Source organism: Chaetodon trifascialis, chromosome 16 (assembly GCF_039877785.1).
Source record: "Chaetodon trifascialis isolate fChaTrf1 chromosome 16, fChaTrf1.hap1, whole genome shotgun sequence".
Lineage (NCBI taxonomy): Eukaryota > Metazoa > Chordata > Actinopteri > Chaetodontiformes > Chaetodontidae > Chaetodon > Chaetodon trifascialis.
In genome coordinates this window covers 13,105,368-13,119,881 of record NC_092071.1, presented here as the reverse complement: position 1 = coordinate 13,119,881, position 14,514 = coordinate 13,105,368, and the positions used below count along the sequence as shown (strand labels likewise).

At 44.0% G+C, this 14,514-nt stretch overlaps 1 protein-coding gene across 1 annotated transcript; it reads right to left on the bottom strand.

The window, feature by feature from the left end:
• Positions 1-1,845: 1,845 nt before the first annotated feature.
• Positions 1,846-14,383, bottom strand: slc43a2b (solute carrier family 43 member 2b). Its single transcript, XM_070982739.1, has 15 exons — positions 14,328-14,383; positions 13,022-13,310; positions 10,228-10,519; positions 9,986-10,041; positions 9,807-9,883; positions 7,277-7,369; positions 6,874-7,007; positions 6,026-6,222; positions 5,775-5,918; positions 5,554-5,571; positions 4,887-5,019; positions 4,588-4,720; positions 3,914-3,987; positions 3,629-3,752; positions 1,846-3,522 (listed from the first exon to the last, which is right to left on the bottom strand). The coding sequence occupies exons 2-15, from the start codon at positions 13,179-13,181 to the stop codon at positions 3,361-3,363; spliced, it is 1,797 nt and encodes a 598-aa protein (XP_070838840.1). The 5' UTR covers positions 13,182-13,310; positions 14,328-14,383; the 3' UTR covers positions 1,846-3,360.
• Between the last annotated feature and the right edge of the window lie 131 nt (positions 14,384-14,514).

Genomic DNA, 14,514 nt, shown 5'->3' with positions numbered 1-14,514 from the left:
AAAAACACAATAAAAACCGACAGAACGTCAAACAAACCACCAGAAATAAATGAATGCTACGGGCCAAATGACTTTCTCTGAACCATCTTTCTTGAGAGTGTGCTACACCCTCTGCGTCATCGCAGTCACGGTGACGTCGGAGCGTGGTTATACACCATCACAGTATATATGGACATGACACGGGGACCACCACCGCTGGCACAGGCGCACGGTGCGTCAGCTCTTTAAGCCTTTTAAACAAAGTCCCCGAATCCAACGTGATTATCTGCCAGCAGAAATTCCAGACCCGCTGCTATCTGCCTCTGATGACTGGCATGTGTTTTACGTTAGAAGTAATTTCAAATATATGTCCAAAATGGATCATATTTGAAAATCAAATCCTGACGGGGAGCGTGTACAACCACCCTGACAACTCTACATAGGAGCTGCAGGATGATCTCTGATTCTCTCTGACCCCATGGAGGTCCCCTGACCACGCTTTGGTCCCCCACCCACGAGTCTATATGATGGTGTTGACGCGTGATGCGATGACAAGGCATCACAGGTCCCTAATCCAGCCCCACGTCCCGGAGATCGCGGGATGAGAGTGCGTGTGTGAGTCTAAAATTATGTAACAGCGCACTGCTGCTGTATTTATAGCGCATCTGTATCCGTCTGCCAACATCCGCTTATCATTCCTCTGTCTTCTCATCTGTGGGACCGCTTCAACCTCCTGTAACATCTATCTATCTATCTATCTATCTATCTATCTATCTATCTATCTATCTATCTATCTATCTATCTATCTATCTATCTATCTATCTATCTATCTATCTATCTATCTATCTATCTATCTATCTATCTATCTATCTAAATGTTGCCAGCATGAGTTCAGTTAGGTCTAATGCCATCTAAAAATAGCAGGTTTCATGACAATGGGATTTATATGTATAATTTTCAGTCATATGGTTTGGTCTGTCTGTGGCTTTTACCCTTTTCACCTATTTGCCACATGGATTCATACGATTATATAGAGCACAACTGAGAAAAAGCACTTTCAGCTCATAATTTAGAACGGTCAAATTGTTCAACAGAAAACACTGTGAATGGCCCACCACTTTCTGCACAGTGACTTTAAAAGAGTGGCGTCATGCTGCTTCTTTCAGCTGTGTACCTGACCAAACCACAGGGGGCTGGCCTGCCACCAAACAGCAGCAGCAGCAGCAGCAGCAGCAGCAGGCCAGCAGAGCTCCAGGAGCCACTGTCCTGATGTGAGTGACGTCCTCAGATCTATTCTCAGGTGACGAGAGGGGCTGAGGTGTCAAGTGATAGCCATCTGCTGGAGCGTAGTATCAGGTGGCGGAGCGGAGTGCTGACAGACCTGGTTAAAAGCAAACATGTGGCGAGAGTGTGCCAGGAACATCTGGAGGACAAAACTATAGTAAGACATGCTCTTTGTCTCACCTCTGAACAAGCTTCCTGGGGGACATGGCGTCAGGAGACACCCTGTTCTTGAACACCATTGTTACAGCAGACTTCTATTTTACTTGTGAGAACTCTGTGGATGAATACAAGTCAGAACTGTGTGTGTGTTTACTGATGTTTGGTTTAAATGGTTGGACGTTTCTGTTCTTAGTCTGTGTTTCAAATCCTGGTGTTTGTGTATCAAAAATCAGTAAAAATTTGACTGTAATGCAGCTACAGTCAGGCCAAAAAAGAAAAATTTACCCTTGTTTTTACATGCAGCAAGATTGCCGTAAACACTCTGTTGTAATAACACTGACCTCTGCTGGTTGATGGCACAACAACCTAAAACTCCATCAACTGCAAATTTTACCAGAAAACCATGAACAAGACCAAACATTTAAAGAGATAAATTCATCTTTATTAACCCCCACAAATTCTTCCACACGCCTGCACAACAAAACACCTCTATGTTAGCATCAATGGTACAGGAAGGAGATCTATGCGAACAACACACACGAGCAGTTGCCTGCACAGCACATCATGAAACTCATTATGGAAAAGTAAATGAAAAATAAAATAAATACAAGTATGAAGGAAGGAGGAGCTCAAAATATAAGTGGGACTGTTTCTCTAGAGAGGCATCGGGAGAGAAGTGCTGAAAGAAGCTGATGTGTGTGAAACTTAGAGGGTTTAAGAGGGTATAAAGTGCTGAATTTTTGACGTCAGTGGGCACTGTGGGACTGAATGAAATACTGACTCGAAGCTCAGTCATGTGAAAGATGATGATTTTACGGATAAACTTTATTGCAGTATATCCAACTGTTAAAAAAAACCTTGATGTATTAATGGTATTACCATGTAATGCAAAGGGGACTGCTTAGTGTAAAAGCTCAATATGCTGCCCAATGAACAAATCCTCTCTTTTACATGAAAGATTTACCCAAAAGGCACTCCTGGCCAACAAAAAATATATAAAGAAAAACTAAAGAAAGCAGGAAATAAAATAAATACTCTAAACATACATGAACATTTTGCTTTTAGCAAAACATACCAGTTTGTTTGATGTCTCTCTTCCATAATACAGCCCCCCAAAACACCATTATTCATCCAATGCTGCAGCATATTCTAAGTTACAGCAGCTTTCTACTGCAACAACAATTAATCATGATGACTGCCTCTTCCACTCACCCGAGAAACATCAGCGATAAGGCTCTTCTCTCCTTCCTGTCGCTCATTAATGCCATTTAGTCCACACTTACCTTGCACCATCTATCAAAAAATCCATCTGATGAATAGATACATAGTACCATGAACTGGAATTCACAATCTGGATGAATTAAAGTCAACATATTAAACAAAAAAGAAAACAATATTCAATAATAATGGAATCGCTCAGTTATGATGGCGAGGCTGGTCGTGAGGGTGACGTTCAGCAGTCTTTGCTGCTTTCACAGGTGGACATTCATGGCGCTAAACAAGCTCTCTTGTTCCATTTGCTCACATGGGGTATATTAAAGCAGTCTTATGTGGGTTGCAGCTGCACTAATGTGCCGCTCAGAGAGGAGGAAATAAAAAGAGGAAGTCAGAGGATTTGGGGGGAATGCGGAGGGCTGATGCCTCTCTTCCTTTCACAGTCTTTCCTCTCTTCTTTTCTTCTTCTTTTCCCCTCTGTGTGTCACTTTCCTCCTCAGCTTCTGTCCAATGGACTCGTTTCCGTGACAACTGCAGCATCAGTTTATCTTGGTGGGATTTTGGAAAATGGATGTGACAGTCTGTTTGCACGTGTACTTGATGGAAACCTACAACAATTACAGAGTATGTTGTCCTTTTCTATGTATGCAGGGATGACTGCATTGCCCATGTTTCTCAGTAAAAAAAAAAATCTTTCTTTATCCTCGGCTCATGTACTTTTCTCTAGACATAGGCCTCAGGGATGTCGGTGCCGTTGATTTTGATGTAGATCTTTGCGTCGTTCTCCTTCTCTTGTTGCTCTTTGTAGAGCGTCTGTCTGTAGCAGATCAGGTAGAGAGGCAGCAAGAAGCCCAGCATACTGAGAACAAGGAGTCCAACATTGACCTGGAGGACAACACCAGAATTAGCCACGCAGGCAGGTTTAATTTGTGAGCGAGTGTTTCTGAGTGTGTGTGTGTGTGTGTGTGTGTGTGTGTGTGTGTATTCATACCCAGAGTGGATCACCCTCCAGGGGTCCCATCATAGCTAGAAACAGGGGTTGCTGCAACAGAGCAAACACAGCACTGACCAGAGACTGCATGCCTGTTAGACTGCCAAACTGGGAGGAGGGAAACCTGCAGAGAGGGAAGCGGTAAATTCAATTTCTCGGTTTGAGGCTGCATTCATATACAGAATACAGTGATGATGATGATGATGATGATGATGATGATGATGATGATGATGATGATGATGATGATGATGATTACACCTGTGATTGAGGTACACTGATACTTACACAGCAGCATAGAGGCCACCAACAGCAGAGTGAATGAATCCTCTCACTATTGTGTGTAAGACAAATGACACAATCTGAGGAGAAATGAAAGTAGAAGAAATGAATATTCATAGTCAGTCAGTTTATAAAGTAAAGGAAAAGTTCAACACTTTTGATATTGCTTTCTTACAGAGAGTGAAATGAGAACAATACCACTCTCACATCCATCTGTTAAATATGAAGCTGCAGCCAGCTAGTTTAACTTTGCATAAAGACTGCAAAGATGGGGGATCTGTGCACTGTACAGTGCATGCTAAACTAAGCTAGCTGTCTTCTGGCTTATAGGCAAACCTGAAACAGGCTGGATGTTTTCCATTAAATTGCACTACATTACACTGAAACACTACACAAACTGACATACAGTGCATAAAAAATAGTGAAGGTCTTAACACCGATCTCAAAACCAAATTTTGTGTCTGTGTAATTTTGGAAATTTCATGCTGTATTATACACAGGGATGATTTTACATAACTCTCTGCTGTCAACCGCCTGTAAAAGGGGCTTATCAGGGAATATCAGGGATAAACTCTAAAGGTCATAAATAGACAGTGATATCTTCGCTAGCACGTCAGTTGTAACCCTGAAGTCCTTTGAGGATCTGTGTGCATGTCTGATAGCTGGGGTGGACCACTCACCTGCAGGGGGAGGTTGGGCACTAAGCAGGTGATTCCAAATCCCACTAAAAGCATGTTTGTGAGGATGAAAGCTCGCAAGGCATTGGTCACCTTCTGGGTCTTTTTGTCTCTGGACTTTTTCTTTATCTCCCCCCTGATGGTCAAAATCAGACACAAGAAAGAGAGATAAGGTTATCAGGCACTGATATCACAACTCAAAGGTTCTTTTCTTTATTCATCACACTGGCAAATAAACAGTACAGTAATGGTTGGGCCTCGACTTGGAAAGGGGTTAAAGAAGCAACTCAAACTTGACTCACTTGTTGCAGGGTTCCTTTTCCTCGTCTCCATCATCGCAGTCCTTCAGCTTCCAGTCCATGATCTGACCAATCACGGGAGTGGTCATCAGGCAAAGCAGCTGCAGCACGCCGAAGATGGAGGAGTACAGACTCACTGAGAAAGGGATCAGAATGAGTTGTAAAAAAAAAAAAAAAAAAAAAGTGCAATGAATATTAGAGGTTCAGGAAAAACAAGAAAGGGAAGGGTCAGAAAGAAGGATAAAAATATGATAAGATGGAGGGTTCAGGACCTCTTTCTACTTGGTTAATGACAATAACAGTACAGTTAATAATTAGTCCTGGGCAGTAGAGCTGCATCGAGTGAAACAACGGTGGATAAGGAGAAAACGGCTGTTCAAAAGTCAATTTGATGCCATTATGAGGGGATTTATGACCAGGGGAGTAACGGTAAGTTAAAAGTTCATCATGTGACACTGCTCATATGAGCAGGTGCTGAGGGGCAAAGTTAGTTAATGAGTACAACAAAGGGCACCTGGTAGTTTCAGAATAAAGCTGACAGACAGCTGAAGGACTGGGTTAATGACAATTGGCAAGGTCAAATAATGACATAACACCAGTTAGGTTAAGTTCAAAGTGTTGTCTAATGCTTTAGTAGTCTACTGATACAACTACTGGCTTTCAATCTTACCAACTTCCATTCTCTCCACTGAAAATTCAATTAAAAGCAAATCAGTCCAGCTGCTTTCAAGTCAGGAAGCAAACATACTGAGCAGTCTATATCATAAGAAACAGCAAGAGACAAATCGATTCCAGGTAGAGACACACACACACACACACACACACACACACACACACACACACACACACACACACAGAAACATAATCAAAACAAAATGCAGAGAGACAAACCTGTGTTGAGGTCTCCGTCAGTGAGCGACTCCAGCACACTGTTCATGGCCCCCATGTAGAACAAGAGACGAAGCTGAGTGATGCACATGGTCACCAGACTGAGCAGGAAGATCGGGCTGCTCATGGTTTTAAAGAACGATTGGGCTGCAGAGGAGAAGTAGGAATGAAATGGAGGTGCATGACAGTCATCAAAGGGAGGGGTGCAAAAACAAGGGGTTGACTTTTATCTCAGCTACATATCCTCCACTTACACTCATTTTGTGGCTTGCAGTCCATTTCGAGGTCCATGGTGGAGAGGCAGAGCTTGTGTCCATCCTTAGTGGCCAGCTCCTTCTGCTTCAGACTGTTACCCACACTAAGACGGCGGCCCACCGTGGTCACTTGGCGGTAGAACTGCTTCCCTGTGATTTTATGGTCAAAGCCCAGCCAGCTGAACTTGATCTTCACACTGAGAAAACAAAGAGGGAAGAAGGAAGAGGGAAGAAAAGGAGGAAGATGGGAAGTGGGGATGTGAGTGTGTGAGGAAGGAAAGGGGAACGTGACAAGGTAAATATAGGTGGAAATTGGTGACATACAGGAAATATCACATGACATTCATGTAGTAATGTTGCATTTGCCTCAAAAGGTCGAATCTGGCTTCCTGTGGAGGTAATCTTACAAGCCCTGCACAACTCAGTCCAGAAACTACTTTTGCTGAACAAGCAGGTCAAAAGCGTGATTTTAATTGACAAAGATTTACCACAGGGTTAAGTTTAGTTGACCAGTGTGATCCTCAGCAGACAGACTTTAACCTGGTAGCATTACACGGCACATTTTTGCGCAAGAGACTGCCATTGCTTCACAAGATTAATTAGTTTCGTTTCATGAAGGTCCAGAGCTCATTTTGAACTTCAGTCAGCGATTGCTGTATCAGTGCGATGCATCTGTGGTAAAGGCTGACTGGTCTGTAGAAATGGGATAACATTAAAGACTGCATCTGCATATAATTAGTGACAAAATGTTGCATGCCCTCTTGTTTTATAAGCAAACATATATTTGCATGTGGGATTTTTGCCATCAACAGTATCCATTTAGCACTGTGTGTGTCTGTGGTACTAACGTGTAATCCATGTCCTCTGGTCCCGGGAATGGTTCCAGTGGCCAGTTGAAGAAGCAGTTCAAGAAGACCAGTGCAGCACAGGCGGCCCACACCACCAGAATAGTGATGAAAGGTATGCCAAGATCATAGATCACCTGTGAAAAACAATGTTGCAATGCCATGTTAAAACAATCATGTCATCATAACATTGGGGAAAAGCCTACACATTTTGCAGATTGCTGAGAATTAATATGTGACGCTACACTTGCAAATATGGTTGCATGTTGCACATTGAATTTGAGGATTATGGCAGTTTATGTAAAATAGAAGGCAAAAAGTTGCACAAAAGCAGTATATTTGGCTGAATTTGGACACTCATGAAATGTCAGAGCAGGTGTGTGCTGGGTAATTCAGTGTTTGTTACCTTGACACCAGGGAAGGTGACAGCGGAGGAGGCATAGGAGCCAATCATCAGGGCGATGAAGGTGGAACGGAGGTCCCCAAACATGGTTGGGAGCTAGAGAGAAAGAGAGTGGAAAAGAGACAGAGAAATCAGTGAAGCTGTCACATGACCAAGCGAGCACATCCTGTCTTTATTGTACTGTAATTAAGCAGCTTTTGTACAAGCTTCCAAGTGAAAAGAGACGTGTCCCATTGTGTATCTAAGTGTAACAGCAAAACCATCCACAGCCAAGATCGTGGCGATCTCAGCTGCAGTGTAGCTGCTCTAAGCTTGAGGCCACGGACAGATTGGGGACGCTGTGAAGATGGTGCCTACTGACACAGGGGTCAGAGAGGACACTGGGAACCAATTAGCAAGCAGACATGGCTGTACAAAAGAACGTCAGAGAACATAAAACACAACAAAGTGACAGGGAACACCAGCAAAGCAATATAAAACAGCATCACATAACGCACACAGCTGTCCAATGCTGGACACACATGGAGTGCTGACCAATCCTATACAGCTGAAACAATCAGAGGGGGTGACTGAGGTGAGGTGACATTTTCTCTGTCTTTACTCCCGTTTGAGGAAAGACTTGGGAGAAAAAAAAAGCAGAACAGGAGACAGTGGGTGGCAAAACATCCAAATACAAAGGCATTCACAAGCTGTTCTGTTTTCAAGAGACTGAACAACAACAAACACATTCAATTACATAAGACTGGGGAAGCTGCAGAAGAGGTGTGTGTGTGTGTGTGTGTGTGTGTGTGTGTGTGTGTGTGTGTGTGTGTGTGTGTGTGTGTGTGTGCTAAATTGAGAAAGTATGCACAGTGATAATCCAAGTTACAGTATTCCACAGCAGTATCATCAGGAGGACTTTGAAAATCATTGTGATAGATTCTGAAACAGATAAATTAAGCTGCTGGACAAACCCGAAGGGGAAAGGTGACCTGACAACTGACACTGGCAGGGAGCCAGCAGTGGCCGCTGAGGGCAGCTGAGTATTACCCAACACCCCTCAGCTGAGAATGACTGCCTGTAGGTCTGAGGTGGAGTCATGATCATGGAGCCAAGGAGCAGCAAAGAGTCTAATGATTAACCCAACGCTGAGGCTTTCACATATATATCAGGCTCTGAATGAAAGATGGTATGAGGGGAAAACATGGCTTTATGCACAGGCTCTGCAGGAAAAGGAGCAAAACAGCCCTCAATTCTGGTTTTACTATGTCGCCATTCACTCCAGCAGTGGCAGCTCATGAGAGATTTATATAGCTGCAACAAATAGGAGGATAGGAGATGACAGATATAACAGTCACAGCCTGTGGCGGTATAGAAAAGGGGTATTTTTTTGGGAGATTTACTGGAGTAGATCCCCTCTTTAGTGAACAGCATCACCATGGCGCAGCGCAGGACTCTTGTGTGAGTCGCAGCAGGCTGAACTGATGGTGAAGGGGAGGAACAGGAGGATGAAGAACAGCAGGGAAAGAATGTAAACGAATGTTGAGCAGTTGACCCTGTGAACCCTGGGGATTTTAAAGAACATCAGTTGTTTTTCTGTCCCTGTGTGCCTGTGGCTTGGCTCAAACTTTAAAGGGGGACTCCACCGGTTTTACGCATCAAAGTTTATTTACACTACTTCTGCTGGATATGTTAAAAAAAAAGTCCAGCTATGATGATATAATGTAGACACCAGGTTTTGACAAGGACGTAGAATAAAAAAGATAATAGTTCTGGTTGGCTGGCTGTTGCTTCGATTTTAAAGCTTAACTACTTTAAAACAGTAAATCGTTACAGGAGTGCAAATACTCTTTTAACTTCCCTGTAAACACAAAATGAACCCTAATGGATGAGTGTGTTGCTTTTCCAGAAAAAAGAAGAATGGAGGGCTGATTCCAAGGTCCTTTTTTTCTTTGCCTTCTAACTTGACTTTTCAATGTGAAACTGCAAATTAGAGCTGCAGCGCTATTCTGCAGCCTCATTATTCCCTTTTGAGAAGGATGCTGCATTGCTCGTTGTGTTCGAGAGCGTTACTTCCTGAATATCAATTTATATGATTGGTATCTTTTGGCACATGTGAATTGTGGTAAATGCATGTATTTGTGTAAAAAGAGGCCGTCAGGAGGACGAGCGGTTCAAAAACCCAACAGTTATTATGATGTTCTTGCTAAAGCACAATAATGGATGCAGTGGAAAGTGATAATGAACCATTGAGATACTCCCTCTCTCTCCAATCAAAACACCTTCCCCCCTCCTGCTCTCCAAAGCTCAGCCTGGTTGTCAGCAGGAACACAGAGTGCAGTGTAAGAAGCCAAAAAAAAAACAAAACCCCAAAACAGAATGCCAGACGAGGGGAGGGAGGGGGTTGGCAGGCAGGGAGCCAGCAAACTATTATCATAAAGCTGTAACAGCAAGACGAAGACCTATGAAGACAGAAAATTGTATATATCTGGACAAGCATTGTGCGGCAGGCGCAAAGAATCTACAGCAGGAGGATTACATAGCACACACTTACCGTGAGCGAGGTGAAGGTCAGGCACATGCCCCCAAAGCCATTGAAGGTCAGGGCAATGAAGATAAGGACAGAGAGTTCTGCAAGTGACACAGATGTTAGCTCACGAGTCAGTCAACAACCACGCTACTGTACATTGTTTCAAGTACAGCGCAAAAAGGTACACATGAGTACGGACTCACCATTTGGTTGGTAGGCTCCATAAGCGATGAGCAGACAGGACAATCCAAAACACGTGCTGAAAATAGAGGAATACATCTGGTATTGTATCTCTGGCAATTGTTCTTAAATGGTTTTGCATATCCCAAATGCAATGGAAATAAAAAGAATTGTGTTTGGAGCATTGAATTGAGTAAATCACAGTTATTCTCTCCAGAAACAACATCATGGTTGAACTGGATAATTCCCTCTCTTCTTTGCTTACCTGCCCAGCAGTCTGAGCTTGCGAGGGCCATATTTATCCATGACGATCCCCAGTGGCAGCGTGATGGCTGAAAGCAGGAAGGAGCCCACTGTGAACGCCAGGTTCAGCATCTCATCCTGTTCTTTACAAATCAGCCAGCCGTTCATCCTCAGGGGCCCATCAGGGACCAGGGGCCTCATCTCCACTCCGTCTCCCAGACCAACCACGGCGCCCTCGCTTTCATAGTAATCAGCGTACTCATTAGGCGTCGGTACTGCCGAGGGCAGGGACAGATTGTAGCTGGAGCTGTTACCTGAAGAACAAGAGGCATTCAGGTTGGAAGGTTTAGGCAGGAATCCATGAATTATCATGACTGTAATGCTGAGAATGTGATGGCGAGTGCACAGGGAGCTGTGGCTACTTGTCACACAGATGAAATTTGAAGGTGGCAGTTCTGCCTATTCACAGCATCCTGATACATCGAGACACAGTGGCCACATGTGCACTGAGCACGTGCAGAGTTAGTTGTGTGGAAAAACCCCAGCTAACATCATACCAGGGGCTGCACGGTTTAGACCCACTGAAAAATCCAAATCTCCCAACCTGCCATCACTGAGATGATTTTATCTGTAAGTTGGAATGCCACGGATAAAAAGTGATAAGCTGACACTGGCAATAAACTTCACATTATCATCAGGAGCTGCAAGGAGATAATGTGAGAGAGATACAATGCAAAGTCCAAGTGGGGGAGAAAGGGCAGCAGCAGTTTGGGAACATACTGGTCATGCCTGAGCTGATGTTTTCTACACTTTCTTGCATATTTATGGTACCAGCCAGCCGACGTCTTTGTGGTCACGAGAGGCGAGTGTGTGTGCAGCATCCCCGTGTGAAACATCATGACGCGCTTCGTGACAAAGTGCCGAAGTCTTCTTTAGGAAACCAGATCATACGCTGTGCAGCAAAGCCAAAGGGAGCAGCTGGTTGACAAAGTCTGAGCATGCACATATTGCTGTGTTGTGGCATGCGTTGCAAGAAGATTTGGTCGGGCAGGATGCTGCACAACGAACAGCTTGTGAAGGCACATGCTGTCATACTTTCTCAGCCTCCGAAAGAAATTAACTGTTGACACATATAGCTTATTAGATGTATGGAAATTCTGACTAAAAGCTTTCTGGTCCTCATTATATTTTAATTTTGTAAAGCACCTTGTAACATTGTTAAGAATGTACATGCAGCTTATTATTATCATTATTATTATTATTAAGTATGTGCTTTGTTTAACTGTGTCCAAAGGTAGCTGACTCTGACCAACTTATCTAAAGTGAGGCAGCATCTTGTGAAATCAGGTTAGACCATGTGGTTTCCCGACCATGGTGACTCACGCCAGCTAACATACTCATATAAAATCGAGCTTAAACCACTCCTCTGATATCTCTGCAGCACGGGCACAAAAGCCCAACCTACGCCGCATCGTCACTATCTGTTTTTTATCTACCGTTTTCTTTTTACTGTCTGATTTCTGCTGCTCATCACATTACTATCAGTTTCCTCTCTGTCCTCTATCAGTGGACTTTAAGCTTCCATATTACCAGTAATAAAATCGTGGATCTCTCTGTCCCTCTATCACATGTCACATGCCTGAAAACAGCTGAGCTGGTGCTGCTGTCCTCTGCCTCTTACATCATCAGAACAAGATAAGATGTCTGTGGCGGTGCTCTAGGAAGTCACCTACAGCGGTGGATGCTCGATTGTAACTTCAGTGACGAGCCTGAAGTCAGTATCGCAGCTGAAATATTTTTAGTATCCTATAAAGTGGTGTGCATTTCCTGGTAAACCTTAGCACAATTATCCTTGTGTAATTGGCTGTTTATAGTGGAATTATGTCTCTGGTAATGCTGAAGAAGCCTAAAGATGAAACCAACAGTCAGACAAAAGTTGCACCTCTTGCATATGAAGATTAATAGGAAGACAGTACCTAAACATCCTCCTACAAATCACCAGTCAAATAAATGAATTGCGTAAACTCTCTAAGGTGATACAGTGGCTGCCAGTGAGAGAGAAAAAGTGCATCTGGCCGGTAAGTTAGTGTCTGTGGGATAAGCAGGACTCACCACAGTCACGACACCCCGGGCACGACACAGTGTCACCTGAGGTCCACAGGATGAGCCTGGCCTGACTCCTCTCTCACATTCCCTTCTGCTTACTTTCTTCCCTAAGACCTGACTGGGACCATTGTGTGCATCAATCCCACCTTTGTGCTTAAAAACACAAAGGAGCTGCCTGACTTTGGGTCAAAGTGGGGCACGAGGAGAAAAGGAGGATACTCTTTAGAGGTGAGGGGCTTGGGGAGAGGGCAAAAGGACAGCTGATCCAGTCTGTGACCAGTTTATCAGTCCCTCTTCAATCAGTCTGCTGCTGTGTCCTCACTTTAGTTTGGAGCCACTGGAACCTTTTACTCTTAAACTTTGGACCACTTTGCCAACTTGTAACCCGGCCCTCTCTTTAATTTAACTGATCAGGTTTAATCTCCCGAGGCCCTAAAAACAGCCCTTCACAGAAAACACTTATTCTTCCTAAAGAACAGAGAAGGGAACCGGGCAGCAGTGTTACCTTACATCTCTTGAATAAAACCTTGCTCCCTCCTTCACCCTCACTCATGACACAAACTGACTCCTCATCACCAAGCCTCACTTAAACTGCTCATTGTGGTGCATTTCAGGAAGACAGAAAGAATGGCATAAGCTCATGTAGGTAGACTGTTTGCTTCACCATCAAGGCAAATTAAGTAATGTGACAGTACAGAAATACAACTCACCCTCCTCGTTGCAAAGGTAAGAGTAGAAGCCCTCTGACTTGAGCATGAGGAGGAGTGACCCCCATCCCAGCAGCACAGCGGAGAACAGCAGATTCTCAATGATAGCAGTCACTGCCATCCACCAGCGCCTGGCGAACGCTGTGGCCAGGGTCGGAGGCATGGTTGAGGGCGAGAAATGTAGGGTAGAGCCAGAAGAGAGAAACACAGAAAGGGCAGGAAAGAGCCAACTGGAAGCACAGAGGGAGCCTCCCTGAATGACACTCAGGATGAAGGATCACCGATCACTTATCTGTGAAGAGGAAAGCACAAAAGGAAGGGGGAGGTTTTATAGTTGACCTATCACCGAAGTCACTGACAGACAGGAAGGTTCAGTTTTTATAAGATCTCGAGATAAAGGCGCTTAACCTTGAACCTAGCTTAAGATAACTGTACTGCATGGAATAAAGCGAAAATGAAACTGTATCACTGAAACACATTTTCTGATTGTTTCCCAACTTTTTGATTAATTGAAAGTTTCTCTTCTAATTAGACACAGAGGAGAGGTAATGGCAGCTGCTCTGCAGCACTAAACTAATAGTAGCAGCGGATGGCGAATTATTAACTCTCCTGCTAGTGCAAAGATCATTACATCACTCTGCTGCAGGGACGACGATCTTATATCACATCACAGGCACTAATAACTGAAGAAGCTGAAGAGTTTCTGCTGTTTGGGGGAGAAGGCAAACTGGTCCAAACTGGATAAAAATGGGGCTCTCTCACTGCTCCCCCATACACACACACCCACCCACACACACATACACAATCTCTAAATGTTCTCTCGGGCCCATCCAACCGCAACTGTCCTCTGCAATTACTGTGGTGCATCCCAAACATAAAGGAGCTACCAGACAAACAATAAACAAATCATCTCACACAGCCAACCTCTCTCTCTCTCTCTCTCTCTCTCTCTCTCTCTCTCTCTCTCTCTCTCTCTCTCTCTCTCTCTCTCTCACACACACACACACACACACACACACACACACACACACACACACACACACACACACACACACACACACACACACAGTACTATACATGCACCCACACACAATCACTTCAGCCAGTAAATTAACATTTTTTGCAGAGTTAGTTGATGATCTTATGGAAAACAGATAAGCAAGTGAACATGCTATAATGAGAGAAAGCCTGTTCCTGTGTATCTGTTGCCTCATTCAATGAAATAAATCTAATCCCATCATTCAGTCATTTCCCTGCAATGCAAAGTCAGTTACAGGTAGCTGCCCAGATAAATGACAGACTTTCTTACCTCTGTAGGCTGCAAGCATCACCAGCCAGCTTCAAACTTCCTGTTGCTCTCTGGATCAGTTAAGTGACCAGTTATCTGTGTAATGCCAGCTTTTTATACCGAGGCGGTCCTCACATGGCGCCCCCTGTTGACCATTGGCTGCCAGATGTCAGTACATAGTACACTGAGCTTGCACTTTGATAACAAA